Raw genomic sequence first — 22,336 nt, 5'->3', positions numbered from 1 at the left:
ACAAGCATACCTTAGTAGTTTTTCTACTTACCACACACACATATATACACCCTTAGTTTGGTTGCGACAGCACAACTTTCTTCTTGTCCTTGTCTTTTTCTCTCTAATTGCTACTTCATCTTCTTCTTCGTCGGTTCTAGCTAAGTCACCAAAAACAATTGTTTAAGTGGGCTTAGATATGTTAATGGCCCAATAACTTCTTAAAATCCCAAAACAAGCAAATTTTTCTTCTCGTTGACTATATTAAAAGCGTAACCCTAATTCTTCACCAAATCGTAACAACCCTATTCTCATTTTGAGATTTCCCTTGTTCTCTCCAATTTGCCATGGAGAATAAGCATAACCCTACTTCTCATACGTCTCATACCTGGTCGGAGCTTCCCGAGCTAAATCCGTGTGTTCCTCTTGGTACTCTGCTTCCAGACAAGTCGTGCCCAAAAACACATCCATTGGCTGATTTGATTCCCCCGAGACAACAACAACAATTCATGCACGTTGTTGAATCCCGAGGAAAAAGATAAAGTTTACAAAACGCAAGATTTTGGTGAGGAATTTACAAAGAGTGTTTGTAGGGCAACTCATGGAAGTTGGCTCCTTATGGGAGATCGATGGTGTGATCTCTATATTGTGAATCTCTTTACCCATGATTGGATCAGTCTACCTCCTGCAGATTTATTGTGGAAAGATTATGCGTTACGCCATGCAAGTCAGAGGACAATTAGCACCTACCGTGTTAGGTATAAACCGTACGTGGGTAGGAATATACGAGACCCTGTGTTTTGGATTGACGAGAAAACCAAAGATTATGTAGTTCTTTGGGGACTTATGGATTGGTGTGTATTTTATTGCAAGAAAGGAGATACATGTTGGAATCAAATCCCCAAAACTTCAGATTGTTTCCACATGGTTTACAAGGATCACAAGCTTTACTTCCTAAACAAAACTGGTAGTTTCAAAATCTTTGATTTTTGTGGAGATATTCCACAACAAACCTTTGAGTGGAGTGTTAAAGTTGAAAGATCTCAGTTTGGACCTCCTCCACCAAGTAATCCATGGAAAGTTCTTGCCACAAAACTTGTAGTCACCGTAACAGGAAAAGTCCTCAAGGTTGAAGAAATGGGGGGAGCGAGGCCTAGAACCTGGTCCTTCCGGGTTTTCGAGGTTTTATTCATCAGAATTCCTCAAGAAAAAAGAGCGGCTTATTAATTCTCTGGGAGATGAGTCGATGCTTTTGGATCAAGGCATCACTGTGCTAGCCAATGACACTGGTGGATTCATTAGAAATACCATCTATTTCAGTGCTAGTCATGGGAATAACACACATGATATCTATATCTTCAATCTCGAGACACAAAAGACGGAGCCGCTGCACACACTTGATAGTTATTCTTCATCAGTTCAATTCTATGGAGCTCAATGGTTCGTACCTAGTTTCAAGCACTAAAATGTTGATATGTCTTTTCTAGTCAATATATTTCTGTTTTTCTTGTTTCAATCAATATGTTATTTGACCCTAGTTAATGATGATCAGGTGATAGTTTTTTTTTGGCTTAAAAGTGATGTATACTCAAAGGATGTTGAGATGTATGGTCAGATAATCATTTCTCTTGTAGCTAGAGAACAATAAACATAGGAAGTTAAATGTAAGGTCCCTCTCTATAAGCCAAGATGAAACAAAAATCCAAAAACATATTTGTATTAAACAAGCTTATTTGAATATTATAGAGATGTGAAAAACTAATTTTATTTTTTTCACAAAGATACAAACAGCAACATTGGGTTTTAGATTTGAGTTGTGTTCAAGCATGTTTGTCTACTCGAGGTTAACTATATATCAGCATTATATTCCATGGAAGCATGGTTGTTCACTCGAGGTTTCGTCATTTGAGTCGATTGTATTTGTTTTTATCCTAAAAAATGAAAAGCTTACTCCTCGTCATAACCTTATGATGTATGAAGTGATGAGATACTTTTTGACCTTTTGGTGAAACGTTAATCCGAGGAGTTAATATTATTTTGGGTTTTGGGTGACTTCTTTTGATCTGATTTTAATTGGTATATTTTTCTTTGGAAAACCTTTTCTCGGGTTGAAGAATGACAATAATCTGCTTTGTTTTCAAACTGTAACGAATTACACATGTAGAAAACGTTTAATGTAACTGTATGTGATAATACAGTTTAGGTTCTATCTCATACGATGTCATAGTTCAGGTGAGATAATAAGACATGTACCTTAAAAGTTTCAATATTTTGTAAGTAGTATTTTGATTAAAAGGTAATATATATCGTAGCATAAAATAAGACAATGAAGATTGTTAGGTCAGTGCGATATAACTTAAAAGACCAAGTTACTATCATAAGATGTTTTACTCTCAAATTTGAATTCATCATATAAATGTCAGGGTTTTCTTCAAAAAAAAAAAAATCCTAATATTTGTTGTTGTTGCAATTTTAACCTTTAACTTACAAAAATACAAATCAACTCCAAGAAATCTAATTGAATCTGCAATATAAATCTCGGTCAACACTTTCAATTTTTAAAATTATGATAAATAATATATCAAATCAAAGACAGTGGAAGACACACATAAATGTTATATTGCACATTAAATTTTACTTTTTAGGTTTGATCTTCATTTTTGCAAGTTGAGGGTAAACTTGCAAAAAATAATTATTGGAAGAGATTTTTTTAAATTAAACGCAGTAGCGCAACATACTGGATCAGAAGCAGAGAAGTTGTCCAAGGACCAAAAGTACTAAAGCCACAGACCCAAACCATATAATTGATCAATCATACAAGAGATTTCATCCCAAAAAAAAAAGAAAGAAGAAGCAAATAGTAAATCTCTGTACTCCAGACAAATCCCAATGCAAATAAAAGACTTCCAACTATGATGTATTTTATGTGAGACCAAAATAACAAAGAGCTCTAAAATAGTACAAACGGGCATGCGGGTAATCAGGAAGATATAGATAATTTAAGCAAAAAACAAACTGGGACTGTGACTACTTTGCTCAGGATTGCACGGCCAGTTTCTGAAGATGTTCAATAAAGACTTGCAGGCTCACATCGTCAGTGAAGATTATGTCTGACCCAGCTGACATCTCGTTTGCATTGTTGTAAGTCGCTGATGGATTCAGCTTAGCCAATAAAAACCTTGCCTGCAGTATCAAAGGATGTAAAGTTATAAAGGAAATGGTGATGAAAACCATCAGATCAAATCCCACACAGATAAACTAAAAACATATGTGAATGCTAACCTGTGATCCATGTTGATCACACACAACTAATCTCGGGACTGGGAAACGCTCCCGGACTAACATCTGGGAATCCTCTTGCGGAGCTTGCAATAACTGAGCAAAGGCCTGACACGAGACATCCGAGATTTAGGATATCATAGAATTAATGATGGTATAAAGATGTCACAAAATGAGACCCCATGGTAGAGATTATTGACCTTGCGAGTTGCTACAACCCACATTATTTCACTTGCATATAAATGGAACCAGCTCTGAAGAGTATTGTTTCAAAACTAGATGTCTCAATTTGGATTTCTACCCTAAACCGATGTCATGTTAACAACCCAACTCAAAAGGACATATATTTTATAGCTACGAAAGTGTAAAATGATGGTAAAAAAATGCTTTTACAAATAAACAGTCAATTACTGGTTCAAAGCGTGCATTACCTCATGTTCAGGCTGATGATGATAACCCATGTTTCGCCATTGCGATATAGTCATTCCATGGAAGACAACAACACTAAAATATGCATCTAATAGAAGAATCTTGTCAGCTGCAATGGAAGCCACATCCAGCAAAGCTGCCTGAGGTCCTGAATTGAATGAATATGACGTCAGAGAAGGTTGGATCATGACAATTGCATTTGAAATGTTTTCCCGGTTTAGCAACATGCGGAAGTATGCGGTTTCATCAGGACTATTGTTAAAGACCTGCCACCATTCCAACACCGCAAAAGAAAACATGATTCAACTATGTAGGCCAATTACATAAAGGCAGATATTGATGAAATCTAAAAACGGTAGTCTACCTGAACAAACTGTGACCGCCTCAGGTTAAACATGAATTGAGGGAACAATGTAAGATATGGTTTCAGCGTAAACGAGGTTGGATCATCCTTTCTATATTCACCAAATTTTGAACACAGACGAATGAGAGTCCGATCTAGCCACCGAGTTGCATCAAATCCCTCCTGAGGTTATACATAATACACTGCATACGTGAGTATATGACAAAAATAAAGTAGACATCACTAAACAAAGTACAAGACATGAGTATATAGCAACTGTTACTTAGAGTTTCACTATGAGCCTCACACAGACTACAAATTATTGGTATAAAGAGATGAAAGCTACATCTCATACAGCCACAATAGTTCCTCAAACAAGATGCTACAGGGACAACTGTAATCCACCTCAATTAGTTGTGGGAAAAGTAAAGTTTTACTTCCTTTGGACATATAGATGAACATTTGGCCAAAGATCCTGAACCCTAGGTAAATAAATATGGCCAGGAGAAAAGAACCCATATTTTAATTCATCAAAAGCAATATGAGCTTAACCCTTACCCCAACAGCACAAAAAATTTAAGTCACGGTCAAATTAACTCACATATTGTAAGCAAAGAAAAGATGATGTAAGGTACCTCTGTTTCCATTTTTAAGGAAGTTAATCTTGCCATAACCACTGCAGCAGTTTCTTGGTCAAAGCCTTGCACAAGATTCTGAGAATGTATACAGCAACCATGGTAAGAAAATGTTTGCTTGCCAGAAAACTATTTGAACACCATAACACATTTACATGAATGGCACATAACCCTGACCACGGTTATTATTGATTCCATGACAATAGTAAAATGTAAAAGAAATTGGCTATCAAGCTGGTACTAGCATTAACATGTGGATAATATGTCAAAATCATGCAACCAACATCATGATTCTGAGATTCACATGATATGAATTTGCCGCAAAACACTCATGGGAGGCTAAGGATTAGGAATCATATAAAATAAAGCATTAGGAATCATAGTATGTTATACAGTAACGGTATTTAAGGGATCCATGTTTATCCTAACAAACAAATTTTTCCAAGAAAGAAAGATGTAAGTCCCGTTGAAATCCCAAAAACCAAAGCTTTTTTTGCTTTCTATTCACAGTAAATAGCTTTTACTAAATTACACCAGTGAGAAATGGAAATTAATTTTTGGTTGACCAAAATGAGAACAAAAAATGATACCATGCTTAACAATACTATCGTTAACAAAAAAAAAAAAAGGTTACTATCGTTAACCGCATTTTCACTTGGCAAATAATAATACTTGCTAGCAGAGTTATAGATTATAATCCTAACATAGCAACGCTACCAAAACATAATAAACAGTGCTACGGTAAAAGAGCTAGTAGATTACATATAAACCCAATTGCGTATAACATTTGTATAAAGTGGTAAGTTTGGCAGAAAACAAGACTACCTCTGTGCTCACAGCAGTATCTACCCACTGTCTGGTTAAAGTTGTAACCCGGGCCAAACTTTTACCTTCAGAGTTTTGGTATCTGCAATCGAGTCAACAACAGTAAATCCAATGCTTCTAGATATAAAGTAATAGCTTAATGCAGACAGATAAAAAGTTTAACAAATGAAGGAAAATTAGAGACAAACAAAAGCTGCAAGAATACCTTGTGATAAACTGCAAATACAACTGCTGATTTAAAGCTCCAGGAGCAGTTGACCCGGTTGAAGATAGATCAAAGAATACAGTCAAGCAGGTACTCTTGTCGAGGCCACACAATTTCCAAGCACTGGTATTCCCCTCTCCAATGACTGTGTCAGCAACATTGGGACCTTTCTGCAAGGCATCAAATGAAAATAAATTAAAATCAATTAATAGCAGATAGCTTTATTCATTCACCAAGCATTAAAAATACATCTTGAAATAAAATGGATTCTAAGCACTCCAGGTAAAACCTTTTCTAATGATGAGCAAGGCCCGATAACCCCTTGAATTTTGATGTCTTTTGAACAATTTATCTCAAGCGTGCCACTGAAAATGAAAGGTTCGGAGTTAGTTTGCACTAAGGAATGCAAAATATATATTATCATAGCATACAAGCAGTATTATGCATAATGCTCTACAAGAAAGGGTCTTAATTGCCAAAATATTATTTATCTTGCAACACCAACTCAACAGAAGATATAATAGCAAAGTGTTGACACAGAAGCAGAGCAGAAACATACTTGAAGCAGAGACCAAGAGAGTGCTCGCCATCTTCAAACATCCTCTTAAAGGAATCTTTAAATACAGAATGGCCAAAACTTTCAGACAGAACAACGAGACCACCGGTACTTTCAACGGCTACTTTCATTTCAGCAACCCCGACCTAACTATACCCAAAATGCAACAGCAGAAACAATTATAGTTAGGTATCGTATCATGTGATGGAAATGATAGCTAAAGTGGAATTTTTTGATAGATACAACAAGCAAAGCCTATCAACACTGAAGTTAAAAAGAAAACATGGTATTGATATAATACGTCTTTCATGAGGCAAAGGAAAACAATGTGAATAGAAAAGCGGGGGTTTCTGATATGGCTTGGGAAAGCATATTTTCTATAGTGTTAAAAGAAACAATTCTGATTTCTAGATTAAAGGGATGTTCTAAAACAATCACATAGATTGCCCTTCAAAATTTCAAAATGTATGTAACAGATATCTACAAATGGACGCTCTTTCGTGCGCAACTACTAACATCTGCAAAAATAATCAGAAGGAAAAGAATAGAAACTGGTGATCACAGGTTAGTTAAACAACTCGAGTACAAGTAAGAGCTTTCACAATTGGTGTGCATCAACAATGTCAAATTCACCTAACAATTTAGTAACTAAGAATACATATTCAAGATCATACACATAAAACAACACTTTCAGAGAGTTAATGAGGCATGGCATTCATTTTAGCTAAAATATAACAGCGACATAGACAAAATTGAAAAATCAAGCATTGCAAGAAACTACACATTTATACCTGAAGAACAAAACCAGAGGTTGGGCATCATGCCAACAAGCAAACTATAATCACGACAATTAATACCTGATCAAGTGCAGAAGCGAAAAGGTCTAACACATGACCCTGAGCGACAAGCTGCTTTGCAATACTATCATAAAACTTTACAGCTTTTTTATAATAAGGAGCAGCATCTTTATCTAGATCTTTGTGGGAGCGCACAGGATCTGACAAATCCTTTGAGATAATCTGAAAAGACAAAAGAAAGAAAATTTGATTCAGAATATAACAAATATGGTTCAAAATATGGAGCGATAAAACTTGAGAGTGCCATCAACCGAGGAATCAATAAGCACTAACCGTTCCAGGGCCCTCTGTACATGGACCTCCAACCAAAGCTACAATTCTAGCACCAGTTCCAGGTAAGCAAGCTCCAAGCAATCCTGCAGCTACACTCAATGCAACCCCTGTGCATCGTTGGGGACGATGACCTGGCTGAACAGGCCACTGGTCTGATTGGAGCTCATCCAAAAGCTGCATACCAAAAATCAGCCACACCAGTGTTCAAATCCATGTTACAAATAACGAATCATTTAGAAGCAGAAGAATCCGATTGAAAATTGACAACAAACACGAGTTAAATTAAAACAAACATAGACGTAAATCTATCCAAACCAAAACCATTACCCACCAAGTCCAGTGTGTATTCACACTCCGAAGCGGGCAGCAGGAATCTGTCAACACCGGAACTCTGGAATCCGTTTTGCGCTCCTTTAGAAAACCCAGAAGTAGGAGCTCTCCTCGAAGAAGACCCAAGCCCCAACTGATCCAAAATTTGATCCTTGGTAACTTCTTTATTGCCTTTAAAGACAAAAACTTTAGACATCTCAGAGAACCCCAATTCATGCACATGAGCCTGAGTACCAAACGACACAAACCCAACCAAAGCATTCTCCGGAAGCAACCCGATCGCCTGCTTAAGAGCCGATTTGGCATATCCCAATTCTTCCTCAATCATGCACGTATCGAGAACAAACACAAACACAGGTGGTGGAGGCACACGAGACGGATCAGGAGGCAACGTGTACTCAACAGTAGTGTACTGGGGATAAAGCTCACCAGGGAGATTAATCTCAGAGATCGAATGGTAATGAGAAGGGAAATGATTCCTATGATAGCAAAAAGGACAGACCCAGTTCATAGCGGCGAAATCAACACGAGCGAAGGCGTTGAGAAGAGCTTTACAAGTCTTGCAATCGAGAGGAGCATAAGGGAGATCAAGGATAAGGGGGTGACGACGGATCGGTGAAATTGAAGCGGCGAGAGGAATCACACACTTGCTTGCTTCAACCTTAGTGCGAGGCCAAAGGTTCCAAGTCATACGAACTCCATCAATACCTTCCCAATCCATCTCCTCCACTTTCGCCTTATCCGCCATCTCCGCCATTGTTTTGCTCCGATCTAAGCAGGAACGGATCAGATCGGGAATTGAATTGCAATGAAACTGAAGAAACTGAGAATTCTCAGAGACGTGAGGGATTACGAGTTAGGAGGAGTCGCGGCTTAATCACTGGGAGGTCACAACACGATGAGTCAATTTGATTGGATGGATGATGACGATGGATCTGGTGTTTAGGTTCGGGTTTGGGTCAAGTATTGGTAATTAATTCATTACTAAAATTCTATTGTTATTTTTTTTTTCAACCTTTACGGATTTGATGTAATTAAAGGAGATTTGCTGTTAAAAAAAACAATTAAAGGAGATTTGCTAGAATAATCTAAGATATCTACCAAAATTTATAAAAAATCTAAATAGTATGTTTTCTATATCTTTGCCTCTTTTTTGGTGTGTTCTATATCTTTGGTCAATATTACTTATTTATTGTAAATCTCTTTTAAAAAAAAGAAGGAAATAAGATAAATTTTAAAAGGTAAGAATAATAAGAATCTATATTTGACAAAAAGAAGAGTTAGATTTAAGTTTTAAATTAAAAAAAAAAAACATTGTCTTTTTAGTGAAAAAATTTCTCGAATTAATTTTTTTCAAAAAATTAAAATTTTAGAATACAAGAAAATCATCAACGCTAGCAAAATTTTAACAAATCTAACATGATTAAAAAACTATGGGATTAATTATAAGCCATAGAAACTTAGGTTTTGTTTTGTAGACTTGAATGTTTTTCATAACATTGTTTATCCAACATTGACGGATTTTACAAAGTATGGAAAATGTTATGTAAACGTACATTTTTCATGGATGATTCTTTTGAGCTCTAATTAAAATCGGTCAAAAAAAAAATTATGTAAACGTACATTAGGGATTACTAGCACATTTAGCATATGTTTTGCTAATTTTTCATGTCTCTCAAACATTATAGGGATGTTGTTGACAAATTTTTCGAATATGGCAGATTTTATAAATGTTCGTGAGTCAATGTGTAAAATTTAGAGAATTATAATACGGTTGGATTTATTTTGGTTAGTCTCCTGTGTTTTCTTAAAAGATACGTGGTTTTATTGGCAGATTTTACAATATCCAATAGATCTTATGGAAATTATGCAAGTTGTAATGCAAAGATTACTAGAAGCCTTAGATTATTTATTTATGCTAGTTTGCCACGTTTCTAACAAAATTTACGATTTTATTTGTATAATATGTAAACATAGCAGCATACTTAATGAAAGTGTGCAAGTAGTTGTGAACTTTAGGAGAATATTTACATATTTTGACTAAGCATGATACTCTATCTTGTGTCAGACAAATTTTGTGGTTTTATTGGCATACTATATATGAGAACATTCGTAACAAAATATATATATATATATGAGAACATTCTTTCGACTTCAAGTACATGGTGAATAGTTGTGAAGACTTGAGAAGATTTTATAGTAGAATAAGATTTTGCCTACTATTGTACCAAGTTATCAGCATAATCTGCTAATCTTTGGCAGATTTTATAAAATTTGCAAGTGGTTTTGTTTACTCTCTTGATATTATTAGCAGTTTAGCACACGCTCCCAAGTCCGGAGGACCTGACATTAGTTTCAATTCATGCTTTATCATGTATGAATTTTTTTATTTTTTTTTTAAATTGCATGAAGAATTTCAATTCATGCTTTATCATGTATGAATTTTTTTATTTTTAATTTTTAAATTGCATCATCTTCAATGAATTGTCTAGTATTCAATGAATTTTATGACATAAGAATCACTTACTTCAATTTTGAAGAGATTGCTCATCGCTACCATCGAATTTTGTATTTTTTGACACTCATATTAGCTCTTCATGTCGTTGGTAAGACTAAATTGTAAGTAAATGACTAAATGTGGTCGCATCTGTGCTATTGACTTTTAACCCAAAAAAAAAAAATCTGTGCTATTGACTAATTTACTGCTTTGATGATTTTGTCGTTCGAACTACATTTATTCACAGTCAAAGACATATAATATAGTTGAAGATAGAAATGAGTACTACTGCTGCCCAATGACAACCACTAAATCTGCAACCCACGATACGATTACTCGCGAGCCATGCTTCGTAACGGGTCAAAAGTTTTAAACCCATACCCGCTCCATAGCGGATGGATTGGATTTTTACGCGCGGTGGATCTTAAAAAACCCGTGCGGCAGTATTACTACCACACGTCTAAAGACTAAAACACACACCATTAAACACACACGTGGGCCTTTTCTTTTTTTGTTGCTCATTCCCTCCGTTGGATTCATCCTACGGCCATAAAGTCACGATCACATAAAATTCATTTCTTTTTAAATAAAATAATTTAGAAATTCATGTGATGCGAATCGTCAACACTTCACAAGATCTGACAAAAACAAATTCAAAATTCTCGCTCTTTAACGGCTCTCTCTCTCTTCTCTTCTCTCGTTCTTCTTCCTCTTTTCTTTGCCCAAACACTAGGGTTTCACTGACGCTCTCGTAGAAGCGCAGATTCGATTTACTTTCCCTCTTTCTTCTACTTTGGGTTTCTAATTGTAGATTTCACGGCGGAGATGAAGAAGCACTTTACGTTACCAAGAAACGCTATCTTACGCGACGGCGGAGAGCCACACTCGCCAAACCCTAGTATCTCGAAATCGAAGCCTCCACGCAAATTAAGATCCGCCAAAGAAAATGCTCCACCTCTAGATCGGAACACGTCGACGCCTGACCATAGGTCGATGAGAATGAAGAATCCGTTGCCTCCGCGTCCGCCGCCGTCTAATCCTCTTAAACGGAAACTTAGTGCGGAGACTGCGACGGAATCTGGGTTTTCAGACTCAGGTGTCAAGGTAATTTCACCCTTTTCTCAGAAATTAGGTATTATCGAGACAAAATTTCTAATTAAGTAATGTTGAATCATATCTTTGAATTCACCCCAATTGAAAGATTGTGTAGTTGCTAGAATTGGTTAGGTTTCTAATTGGAGATGGTTTGTGTACTTTCTAAATTTGGTTACGTTTCTAATAGGAGAGGTGTAGAGTGACTTGGTGAAGGCTTAGGTTGTTTTAGAACATAGCTCAATTGTGAAATTCCGTACTCATTTATAATGAGGAAGAGAAGGTGATCAGATTGAGCCAATTTTCAGGTTATAGTTAGAATGAAGCCTCTAAACAAAGGGGAGGAAGGTGATATGATAGTAGAAAAGATGTCCAAAGATTCCCTCACAGTTAGTGGACAAACTTTCACATTCGACTCAATTGCAAATCCGGAGTCGACACAGGCAAGATATCTGTTTGCATGATTCTTGATATTATTATGCTATGTCATTGTATGATTCCGAATCTCTAACTTTGTCTTTTGTTTCTTCCTCAGGAACAAATGTTTCAGCTTGTGGGAGCCCCTCTTGTTGAAAATTGTCTATCTGGATTTAACAGTTCTGTATTTGCTTATGGACAGGTAGTTTTTATTTTCTAAAGTCTTCCTTTGAGGCAGGGTTCCATTTATTGGATTGTTTGATTGTAACTTATTGATTTAACTGATCATGAAATTATTTCTCTCAGACTGGTAGTGGAAAAACATATACCATGTGGGGTCCTGCAAATGGATTGTTGGAAGAGCACCTCTGCGGTGACCAAAGAGGTTTGACCCCACGTGTCTTTGAACGATTGTTTGCCCGAATCAAAGAGGTGATGCCTGGTTTTGTTCAATTCGTGGTTTTGACCTTGTTCAATTATTAGCACATTAAGAAGAAGATTCTTCTTGTTTCTTTTTTTGGATTGCAGGAACAAGTCAAGCATGCTGAAAGGCAACTCAATTACCAATGTCGGTGCTCATTACTCGAGGTTTAGTGACTGGCTGCATTACATAAGTTTGGATGGTGTTTGAAGGTTTCATTTTATAGAGTTTGATATATAATTTCATTCTTCTTCCTTTTCAGATTTACAACGAGCAAATAACAGACCTACTGGACCCAAGCCAGAAAAACCTGATGGTAAAATGAACTTTCAAATTTAACTTGGTTTATATTCTGTAGGAAAACATGGGGTTCATCGTTTTTCGTTAATGTGTCACCAGATTAGAGAAGATGTCAAGTCAGGTGTTTATGTTGAAAATCTGACTGAGGAATACGTAAAAAACTTGACAGACGTGTCACAGCTTCTGATCAAGGTTTGTTATTCTTTTTGGTTTCTCACTGCAGTACTGCACCTTAAATCATGTTTGCTTTGCAATATTTCTTAAGTACTTAATCAAACTTGCTGCTCTAAAAGTACACAAAATACAATTTCCGGTATCATATCTTTGTAATTCTATTAAGTTTTAATGAAGCAATGTGAAAACTTGTTTTTGTTAGAAAGAAGAGATTGCCACAGATTATATAGAATGCTGCTACTGGGGTTTAACGTTGATGTTCTGTTAGTGATGCTGTGTGAATCAAATGATCTCACAAAGCTTACATTTTATAGTGATAGTTAAGAGAAATTATTGTTCCTTAGTTGGCAATATATATGAAACGGTCAACATATTTTCTCTCCTGATAAAAATAATATTTGATAGCTATACTTGTGTCTGAAACTGGTGTAGGGTTTGGGAAATAGAAGGACTGGTGCAACGAGTGTAAACACAGAAAGTTCAAGGTCACATTGCGTATTTACTTGCGTTGTTGAATCTCGGTGCAAGGTAAGCTACTCTTCTACATTAAATTTTTCATATACTGGCTTTTTGAGATTTTTTCATTTGTTTTTAAGAAAATATATAGAGTAGTATGAATGTATGATGGAATATACGTCTGACTTCTTTAGAATGTACTTTTTGCAGAATGTTGCAGATGGCTTAAGCAGCTTTAAGACAAGCCGAATAAACCTTGTTGATCTGGCTGGTTCTGAACGACAAAAATCAACTGGGGCAGCCGGAGAACGTCTGAAGGAAGCTGGGAACATCAATCGATCGCTCTCTCAGCTGGGGTATGATTCAGAGTAGTCTCTCTTGTTATTTTTGGATCTCAGTTAGCATGGAATTTTCGTTAATTTTATACTGCAGGATGCACTAAAGAACTGACACTTAGCTTCTGCTGTTCTTGTGTCTTCTAGTTTTTGATACTGCGGCAGGCACTAGAAATCTAGTTTTTGATTATAAAAGAACTGAAAATTTGGGATAATGGAAAATAATTTGAAATATGGTGGTAGTAGCTTATGAGGATCTTGTGTCTTTTGAGCAGTGCTTTTTGATATTTAATTTTAGAACAACTATCTCTCCATGTGTTGTTGTCTGATGATTGTCTTATCAAAGTGGATTTATTGTATATCCTTTACCTTTTTGCTGAGGATCTAAAAATACTTTGGGCTTCCCAGAAGTTCATATTTATTTGTTTGAAGTCTTCAGACCTCAAAAATGGCAATTATTTGTCTGCTGATTGTCTTATCAAAGTGGATTTATTGTATATCCTTTACCCTTTTGCTGAGGATATACAAATTTTGCTTGGTAAAAAGAAAAAGATTTGCTTGGTTTGTTCACCAGTCCTGTTATTGGCAGGATGTTTACCACAAGATGAAATTATCAACTACATGTTTACCATATAAATTTGTTACGTGCAGGAACTTGATTAACATCCTCGCAGAGATTTCTCAAACAGGGAAGCCAAGGCATATACCTTACAGGGATTCCAGATTAACATTTTTATTGCAAGAGTCTCTTGGTGGGAATGCAAAGTTAGCAATGGTTTGTGCAGTTTCTCCTTCTCAAAGGTAACGCAGGACCCCTATTTCCACTTCAGCAATTATTTTATCTCCATCTTCTAGAATATAAAGTATATACGAAAACTGCAGTTGCAGGAGTGAAACCTTCAGCACCTTGAGATTTGCTCAGCGTGCAAAGGCAATACAGAATAAGGCTGTTGTCAATGAAGTGATGCAGGATGATGTAAATTTCTTGCGTGGAGTGATACACCAGCTGAGGGTACGGATTCTTTTACATATTTTATAAGATAGAAATATAAATATGAATATGGCTTTTAATGGATAAATTGTGCAGGATGAACTACAAAGGATGAAGAATGATGGAAATAATCCAACCAATCCAAATGTTGCTTATTCCACTGCATGGAATGCACGTAGAAGTTTGAATTTATTAAGAAGCTTCGGTCTGGGTCATCCAAGGTCCTTACCTCATGAAGATAATGATGGTGATATTGAGATGGAAATTGATGAGGCTGCTGTTGAAAGGCTTTGTGTTCAAGTGGGTTTGCAATCATCTTTAGCTTCTGAGGGGATCAATCACGATATGAACAGAGTAAAGAGTATACATTCATCTGATGGCCAATCTATAGAAAAGCGGCTTCCTGAGGACTCAGATGTTGCCATGGAGGATGCTTGTTGCCATACTGAGAACCATGAACCAGAAACCGTGGATAATATGAGAACTGAGACAGAGACTGGCATCAGAGAAAATCAGATCAAGACACACTCGCAAACTTTAGATCACGAGTCCAGTTTCCAGCCTCTTTCAGTCAAGGATGCTCTTTGTTCTTCACTGAACAAGTCAGAGGATGTGTCATCATGCCCTGACTTAGTTCCGCAAGACGTTACTTCAGCAAATGTATTGATAGCTGATGGAGTAGATGATCCAGAGCACTTAGTAAATTCTGCATCTCCCAGTCTTTGTATAGATCCAGTTGGTGCGACTCCTGTATTAAAATCTCCCACACTGAGCGTCTCTCCTACGATTAGAAATAGCAGGAAAAGCTTGAAGACATCAGAATTGTCAACAGCATCTCAGAAGGATAGTGAAGGAGAAAATTTAGTTACAGAAGCTGCGGACCCATCTCCGGCTACATCCAAAAAGATGAATAACTGTTCTAGTGCTTTGTCTACGCAGAAGAGCAAAGTTTTTCCTGTACGGACTGAGCGGTTGGCATCTAGCCTCCACAAAGGAATTAAACTTCTTGAGTCGTATTGCCAGAGTACAGCTCAAAGACGATCGACGTACAGGTTTTCCTTCAAAGCTCCAGATAGTGAGCCTTCGACCTCTATAAGTAAGGCTGATGCAGGTGTGCAGACCATTCCCGGAGCTGATGCAATATCAGAGGAGAATACAAAAGAGTTTCTGTGCTGTAAATGCAAATGCAGAGAACAATTTGATGCCCAGCAAATGGGTGACATGCCAAATCTTCAGTTAGTACCTGTTGACAACTCGGAAGTGGCAGAAAAATCCAAGAATCAAGTTCCCAAAGTAAGAACTGTGACTTTTTTCTAACATAGATTTAGATAGTTATTCACAGTCTTATTTTGTTTCCACATTTCTATAATTGGTTCCTCCAACTGATCGAGTTTTACACTTTACAGGCAGTAGAAAAGGTTCTAGCAGGTTCTATCAGGAGGGAAATGGCTCTGGAAGAGTTCTGCACTAAACAAGCCTCTGAGATAACCCAACTTAACCGACTGGTATGATACTTGCGTCTTTTTCTGTTTTTAATCTCCCTTAGTAACTGTATCCTCAAACATAAATTGGTCCAAACCGTGTAATAGGTACAACAATACAAACATGAGAGAGAGTGCAATGCCATCATAGGACAAACAAGGGAGGACAAAATTATTCGCCTTGAAAGCCTTATGGATGGCGTATTATCTAAGGAGGATTTCCTTGATGAAGAATTTGCTTCTCTTCTCCATGAACATAAGGTAATTGTGGCTTCTCGTTTTGTAAAAGGGTATTTGATTGCATTACCCTTTTACTGACATGTAATGTTGCAGCTTCTAAAGGACATGTATCAGAATCACCCTGAAGTGCTTAAGACGAAGATTGAGTTGGAAAGAACGCAAGAAGAGGTCGAGAATTTCAAGAACTTTTATGGTGACATGGGAGAACGGGAAGTGTTATTGGAAGAGATTCAGGATTTGAAGTTGCAGCTGCAATGTTACATTGACCCTTCTCTTAAATCAGCTCTGAAAACGTGTACCCTGCTTAAGCTTTCATACCAAGCTCCCCCAGTTAACGCTATTCCTGAGTCACAGGACGAGAGTCTTGAGAAGACATTAGAACAGGAAAGACTTTGTTGGACAGAGGCAGAGACCAAATGGATTTCTCTCTCCGAGGAATTAAGAACTGAGCTTGAAGCCAGTAAGGCGCTGATTAATAAGCAGAAACATGAACTTGAAATTGAGAAAAGATGCGGGGAGGAGTTGAAAGAAGCAATGCAGATGGCCATGGAAGGGCATGCACGGATGCTTGAACAATATGCAGACCTGGAAGAGAAGCATATGCAATTGCTTGCAAGACATAGAAGGATTCAAGACGGAATAGATGATGTCAAAAAGGCAGCTGCAAGAGCTGGAGTCAGAGGAGCAGAGTCCAGATTCATAAATGCACTTGCAGCAGAAATTTCAGCCTTAAAGGTAGAAAAAGAGAAGGAGAGACAATACCTGAGGGATGAGAACAAAAGTCTCCAAACACAACTAAGAGATACAGCTGAAGCCATACAAGCAGCTGGAGAGTTACTTGTTCGGCTTAAAGAAGCCGAAGAGGGATTAACAGTTGCACAGGTACGTTATTACATTTTCTAAACATGTCAGGTCACATCCTTGAATAAGTCTGTTGCTTTTATTATTATGCATGCATGTTCTTACATAAAATCTATGTGGCTTGTGTCAACAGAAACGTGCGATGGATGCAGAGTATGAAGCTGCAGAAGCATATAGACAGATTGACAAGCTGAAGAAGAAACATGAAAACGAAATCAACACACTTAACCAACTCGTCCCACAATCTCATATTCACAATGAATGCTCTACCAAATGTGATCAAGCCGTGGAACCATCAGTAAATGCAAGTAGTGAGCAGCAATGGAGAGATGAGTTTGAGCCGCTTTACAAAAAAGAAACTGAGTTTTCAAATCTTGCTGAGCCTTCTTGGTTTTCGGGTTATGATAGGTGCAACATATAATTCTAATATCTATTTTGTGTGTTTAATGTGTATAAAATGGGTGTCTGATTCTGTGATATAAGTCCAATTTCACTCATAACTTGCAACTCATTATGTACAAATGACGCAAACCTCCTGGATTCGTAGAAGATTAAACCAACCTTCATGCAGATCTCTTAGCTTAGACTGCAATCCTAATTCCCAAACAATTCTACTTTTCATTTTCATGAGCGTGCTCCTTCCTTTATCTCGCACTCTCTATATTCTAGTAACAATATTCATATTTTTGGGTATTACACTAAATAGCAAATTACACTAACGGAACTACGTCTATCAACGTCTTCAACGCCAACTCCACGATCGTGACCTGTCCGGACAAATATGTTCTAAGATTGTCGAAGCCCAACTGCAAAGAAGTCAAAGTTTTTACTTGCCACAACAACGTCAACAACCTTTATTCATGATAGTCTCTGTCAGATTGACACACAAGTTATACAGTGTTGTGCCTTGTATTTCTTCTCCGTCGGCGACAGATTTGGACCAAGAAGAAGAAGAATCGGAGACTTGTGCAATCTGTTTGGAGAATATGTCGAGATCTGAGAATTGTTGCCAGATGCCTTATTGTAAGCATTGCTATCATGAAGGATGTGTCACTAAGTGGGTGATTACACTAAATAGCAAATTACCATTGTACCTAAAAACAACTCTTCCATATCTCAAAAGGGTATAGTCTATGTGTGTTAATTACCATTTTTTACAATCAATTCGTCCTGTTCCATCATCAAAGAGTAAATCTAACTTTTGTGACTTTTGAAACATCTTTGTCACACACTAGACCAACAAGTGAGACCTGAATATACCAAAAACATCACACAAAGACTTCTATAAGATCCATATATAATTTTTTTTGAATCTACCTCTTCTCTACTAATACAAATCTGTCCACAAGTTCTTCATCTACCATTCTTTTCACAGACGCAGACTTTTTCTTATGAATAAAACAAAAGATACAAGAAGAAACGATGTGAAGTAAAACATTACTTCCAGAGACTATTAATAACTCCGTACCGTTCTTCGTTCACCATTTGTTTGGCTCAATTTTCACAAGTTCCGAACCTATGCAATATACAACCAAATGGGAATGTCATACTCATATAGTAGATATTAGACATCTTAAAACAAGACATATGTTGTTGCTTTTTGTTTCGTTTTGCATACAGTTGTTGCTCTGTTGCTGACTATCTCTCGAAACCCATCTGAATAATACTCTGAAGATCGTTTTCCCAGAAGGGCGGCACCTAAAATAACACAACGCACAGCTAAGTAAACTTTCAGAGGAACCAAAACAGTGGAAAAATTTACATAGCAACCCAAAGTATCTTCAACATTAAGTACCTCATCTTGAACAAATTCATCACTTGAATGTAGTTAAGGACTCAACGAGTTCAATTGGAATTGAGTTTGAGTCTCTTATAATCTTGGAATGCTCTTGCCAAGAGAAAAGTACTCTGAAGGAAGTCTTGCCTCTGAGCAAGAAATCGACTGCGTTAACTCTCCCAGCTGCAACATCTACGCATGCAAATATGATATATACTACTCATCGGATACAGAACATTCTACAAGAAGCAGAGCCAGTCTTTGCTATAAATGAATACAGTAACATAAACAGATGTGTTAAAGCGCAAGTACCGCTTGTAGTTGTAGATTAGAACTTAGAAGTAGAGCAACCCGGTTCACCGGTTCAATCCGCAGAATCTTGCTGGTATTTGTGGGTCAATGAACATTCCATTTTAGAATGTACCAGATCCGGTCGGAGTGTCTGGTTTGGTTCGGTTTTGACGCATTTCGTTTCACTTATCCGGTCAATTTGATCGTGATTCAATTTTCCGATCGTTGATCTCTAAATCTCCTTACGATCTCTCCTCTCACGAGTCTCCAAGTCGTCCAAGGTATGCAATTTGTTCACGACCAAGGTTTTAGGGCTTTTGATTTGTCTGATTGATTCCTAGGGATCTAATTTGATTTCCCTTTCTCACATTTTCCAAAAGTTTCAGACTTTCAGTAGATTGGCTTATTTCTCTAAGTGGGTCTCTCAATAATCATGATCTTGTTGTTGCTTCGAGTTGATTACATAGAAACTCTAGTCTCCGGGATCTTGCTGTTACTTGATTGTTATTTTGTTCTCTTCTTATCTTAAACATTTGAGAGTGTTTTGTTTTCTTGTAGACATTTTGATCCTAAAGTTGCTTTCTTATTGACGTTTAGTATAAAAAAGTTGGTAACCTAAATTCTATGAAACTAAAGATGCTTTCTTGTTTATGTTTGGATTATTTTTTCAGCTCATAAAGATTCATCGAGAAGAAAGATAAAATCCTAAGTCTGGTGCAAGTCTCGAGTAGAATAACATCATTTCTAGGACATGGTAAGAACCTTGACTGTAATTCTAATTTTGATTCTTCTCATACTTGACAAAGACTCTTTTTCATTCAAACATGTCCTGTTTAGAAACAATTCTTTTAAACAATGTCTATCGCATACTGATTTACTGCAGAAATTGTTTAAAATTTGCTTCCGATGGGTCTTTGATGTTCCAGGCAAACTCATTACGGCTGTATCTAGCATGCATAAAAAATACACTCGAGGCTGCCATGTGCTTACAGGTACAAATTATTTTTGGTTCATGATATCATGGCATAGGTCTCAAAGTTTCCATCTTTATGGTTAAGTTTGTTTAAGGCAGTTAAAGCTTCATGTTGGCGTTCTATCTCATTCATCCACCTTTGGTCTGTTATTCTCTTGTATTAGTTGTTTACTTTTTGATTAGACATGTTGTACCATCATTCACTTACTTTTTGACGTTTTTCTCGCAATATTTGGTGTCAGAACCTACCGATTTCGTTAAAGTAGGTGAAAGGGGCCATGTGGAGTCTTTGAAAACATTCAGCTTTACATGGTTTATATTCCTGAAAGCTTCTATACTTCTCTACTTGCAGAATTTTCCTTGTCAAGAAGTTGAAAGGCATAATAAACCAGAGGTTGAATTAAAGTATGTAAGCTTCTCACAAGAAGATGCATGTGAGAATGGGGTGCTCTTCTTCCATTTTTATTTCAAGCATAGAATCTTATTATCACCATGTGTTTGCTAAATTTTGTAGGACGAGCCCAGAACTTTTGCTAAATCCTGTAAGAAGTTTACTTGTTTCCCTCCCAGTTTAGCGTTGATATTGCATTGTCTTCTTACCTAGGTTTTGTAGTTGACTGCTAAGTTTTGCAACTTGCAGGTTTTAATATGCCGAAATGAGGCTGAAAAGTGTTTAATAGAAACATCTATAAATTCACTCCGGATAAGCCTCAAGGTAAATGTTCATCTTACCCTAGCTTTTCCTTCAAATACTTCCAGGAAGAGCCCCAGTGGTACACTGTTCAACAAAGGCTTTGTGTTGTTTTACTTTCCTGTTTCTCACCGTTTCCTTTGTTTCTTTCTCCTGAGATAACGTCTTGACGAGTCGTGACTTAGTCTAGACATCTGTCTTGTTCTGCTGTTACAAATATTTGTTATCTTTAATTTGCAGGTCAAGCAAGCGGATGAACTTGAAAACATACTAACCAAAAAATTTCTCAGATTCTTGTCCATGAGGGCAGAAGCTTTTCAAGTACTGAGGAGGAAGCCAGTGCAGGTAGACCTTCTTATTGATTCAACACTTAGGTACTTGTGAGTGCTACTAGGTTTTATCTAGAAGTTGCAATGCATTCCCTCTTTTGTCGAACTTCTATTTTTTTTTAATGGTAAATGCATCACGAATTGATTAAACATAACGCAGACAGTATTCACAAATTCTCCTTAATTTTAGCTTTCTGTGCAGGCATTTTTTAGGTTTAGGATGATAGATAGTCTGTATGTACCACACCTTTCCTTTCTTTTTCCCTTCTATGAATCATGAATCATGAATCATCTCACTGTGCGGAAATGCATTGCCTTGGCTTTAGATGGTTTACTGTTTATTCCCCTGCATTGTGTGAACGATCCATTCCCTTATTCCCTTCAATTGGTTTCTTTGTTGGTGTTTTGAACAGGGCTATGACATAAGCTTTCTTATAACAAACTACCACTGCGAAGAGATGCAGAAACAGAAGCTAATTGATTTCATTATTCAGTTTATGGAGGCAAGTCTCTCTCGAAACCTAATCTTTTTATTCTATGACCTTGGTTGCTCCCATTAGTAGCATCCTAACAATCAATATATGTCTTGGTTGCATCAAACCTAATGTTAGTGATGCATCCTTACGTCGTTGTGTTTCTCACGGAAATAACTTGAGAAGTAGTATTCTGAATAGTTGCCTTAACAAAGGTCATTATATCCGTCTTTGAATTTGAATTGTTTCTACAAGAGTCAACAGAGATTAGTTACTCTGATTATGTCCTCCAACATGCTAATCTCCGCTTAAAATAGATTTGAAACTTGAAGTGTGACTATTTTTTAACCATGGAAATTGCAGGATATAGAGAAAGAAATAAGGGACTTGAAGGAGTCAGTGAATACAAGAGGAAGACTCGTTGCTACGGAGTTCTTGAAACAGTTCATGTAAAGCAGCTCTTGAAGTAGTATAATGTAACCCTTCATTGTATCAATCACTCGTTATTTGGTTAAAATCCATCTACTCTTCATTTTGCTACTTTCTCTGTTATTCTAACACAACCAAAGTACCGAGCCATCGGCTTGGTAATTGTAGTGTATGTAATGCGATACTTATCAAATGTGGTCTGTTGATCGTAGATGTTCGAACGTACAATCCCAGAAACCAAAAAGTTGTTTTATCTTATTCTTACCACCAAAGACCAACAAATTGTTCATCTCTGACAGAACAAAGATCCACAACAAAGGAAAAAACGTCGTCGTTTCTTTTACACCGTAACCCAAAATATGAGTTACTGGGCTGGGCCCATTATTGAAACTAATAA

At 36.9% G+C, this 22,336-nt stretch overlaps 4 protein-coding genes, 1 non-coding gene and 1 pseudogene across 11 annotated transcripts; 4 read left to right on the top strand and 2 right to left on the bottom strand.

The window, feature by feature from the left end:
- Positions 1–282: 282 nt before the first annotated feature.
- AT4G14165 (F-box family protein-like protein) lies at positions 283–1,444 on the top strand (the record flags this gene model as incomplete). The annotated part of the gene is made up of 5 exons (NM_148319.2): positions 283–494; positions 573–611; positions 686–754; positions 853–1,161; positions 1,223–1,444. Exons 1-5 carry the CDS (start codon positions 327–329, stop codon positions 1,442–1,444), a joined length of 807 nt encoding a protein of 268 aa, NP_680685.1. The 5' UTR covers positions 283–326.
- A 1,180-nt stretch (positions 1,445–2,624) lies between these two features.
- Positions 2,625–8,691, bottom strand: AT4G14160 (Sec23/Sec24 protein transport family protein). Of its 3 annotated transcripts, none has more exons than NM_117493.4 (12): positions 7,713–8,691; positions 7,382–7,555; positions 7,109–7,270; positions 6,255–6,397; positions 5,985–6,060; positions 5,696–5,865; positions 5,491–5,572; positions 4,666–4,743; positions 4,052–4,213; positions 3,690–3,953; positions 3,262–3,366; positions 2,625–3,162 (listed from the first exon to the last, which is right to left on the bottom strand). In NM_117493.4, the coding sequence occupies exons 1-12, from the start codon at positions 8,466–8,468 to the stop codon at positions 3,016–3,018; spliced, it is 2,319 nt and encodes a 772-aa protein (NP_193152.2). In that variant the 5' UTR covers positions 8,469–8,691; the 3' UTR covers positions 2,625–3,015. The 3 variants fall into 3 exon arrangements, with proteins under 3 accessions (NP_193152.2, NP_974544.1, NP_849541.2); NM_202815.1 differs by having other exon boundaries at positions 2,674–3,162; positions 3,690–3,835; positions 7,713–8,616; NM_179210.2 differs by having other exon boundaries at positions 2,677–3,162; positions 5,488–5,572; positions 7,713–8,577.
- A 2,136-nt stretch (positions 8,692–10,827) lies between these two features.
- Positions 10,828–17,606, top strand: PAKRP1 (phragmoplast-associated kinesin-related protein 1). The gene is made up of 16 exons (NM_117492.2): positions 10,828–11,312; positions 11,609–11,743; positions 11,836–11,919; positions 12,024–12,149; positions 12,246–12,305; positions 12,401–12,454; positions 12,538–12,630; positions 13,045–13,140; positions 13,279–13,424; positions 14,055–14,204; positions 14,286–14,415; positions 14,491–15,687; positions 15,801–15,899; positions 15,984–16,136; positions 16,209–16,997; positions 17,110–17,606. Exons 1-16 carry the CDS (start codon positions 11,034–11,036, stop codon positions 17,395–17,397), a joined length of 3,879 nt encoding a protein of 1,292 aa, NP_567423.1. The 5' UTR covers positions 10,828–11,033; the 3' UTR covers positions 17,398–17,606.
- Positions 17,607–17,692: 86 nt separating this feature from the next.
- Positions 17,693–18,067, top strand: AT4G14149 (annotated as a pseudogene). Its single transcript has one exon.
- Positions 18,068–18,412: 345 nt separating this feature from the next.
- AT4G06180 lies at positions 18,413–19,061 on the bottom strand. 2 transcript variants are annotated; one of them, NR_144081.1, is made up of 3 exons: positions 18,772–19,061; positions 18,595–18,674; positions 18,413–18,492 (listed from the first exon to the last, which is right to left on the bottom strand). It is a non-coding gene; the product is annotated as an uncharacterized misc_RNA (transcript). The 2 variants fall into 2 exon arrangements; NR_144080.1 differs by having other exon boundaries at positions 18,413–18,674.
- A 5-nt stretch (positions 19,062–19,066) lies between these two features.
- ARPC4 (binding protein) lies at positions 19,067–22,235 on the top strand. 3 transcript variants are annotated; one of them, NM_001340903.1, is made up of 9 exons: positions 19,067–19,325; positions 19,716–19,798; positions 19,971–20,036; positions 20,370–20,422; positions 20,532–20,559; positions 20,658–20,732; positions 20,949–21,053; positions 21,451–21,540; positions 21,874–22,172. In NM_001340903.1, the coding sequence occupies exons 2-9, from the start codon at positions 19,796–19,798 to the stop codon at positions 21,961–21,963; spliced, it is 510 nt and encodes a 169-aa protein (NP_001319932.1). In that variant the 5' UTR covers positions 19,067–19,325; positions 19,716–19,795; the 3' UTR covers positions 21,964–22,172. The 3 variants fall into 3 exon arrangements, with proteins under 3 accessions (NP_001319932.1, NP_001190726.1, NP_001031632.1); NM_001203797.1 differs by having other exon boundaries at positions 19,252–19,325; positions 21,451–21,544; positions 21,874–22,235; NM_001036555.3 differs by lacking the exon at positions 19,067–19,325 and having other exon boundaries at positions 19,675–19,798; positions 21,874–22,165.
- Positions 22,236–22,336: the final 101 nt, after the last annotated feature.

This window comes from Arabidopsis thaliana, chromosome 4 (genome assembly GCF_000001735.4).
Source record: "Arabidopsis thaliana chromosome 4, partial sequence".
NCBI classification, from domain to species: Eukaryota; Viridiplantae; Streptophyta; class Magnoliopsida; order Brassicales; family Brassicaceae; genus Arabidopsis; species Arabidopsis thaliana.
Note: the sequence above shows the minus strand (reverse complement) of the source record. Positions and strands in the feature narration are given on the sequence as shown.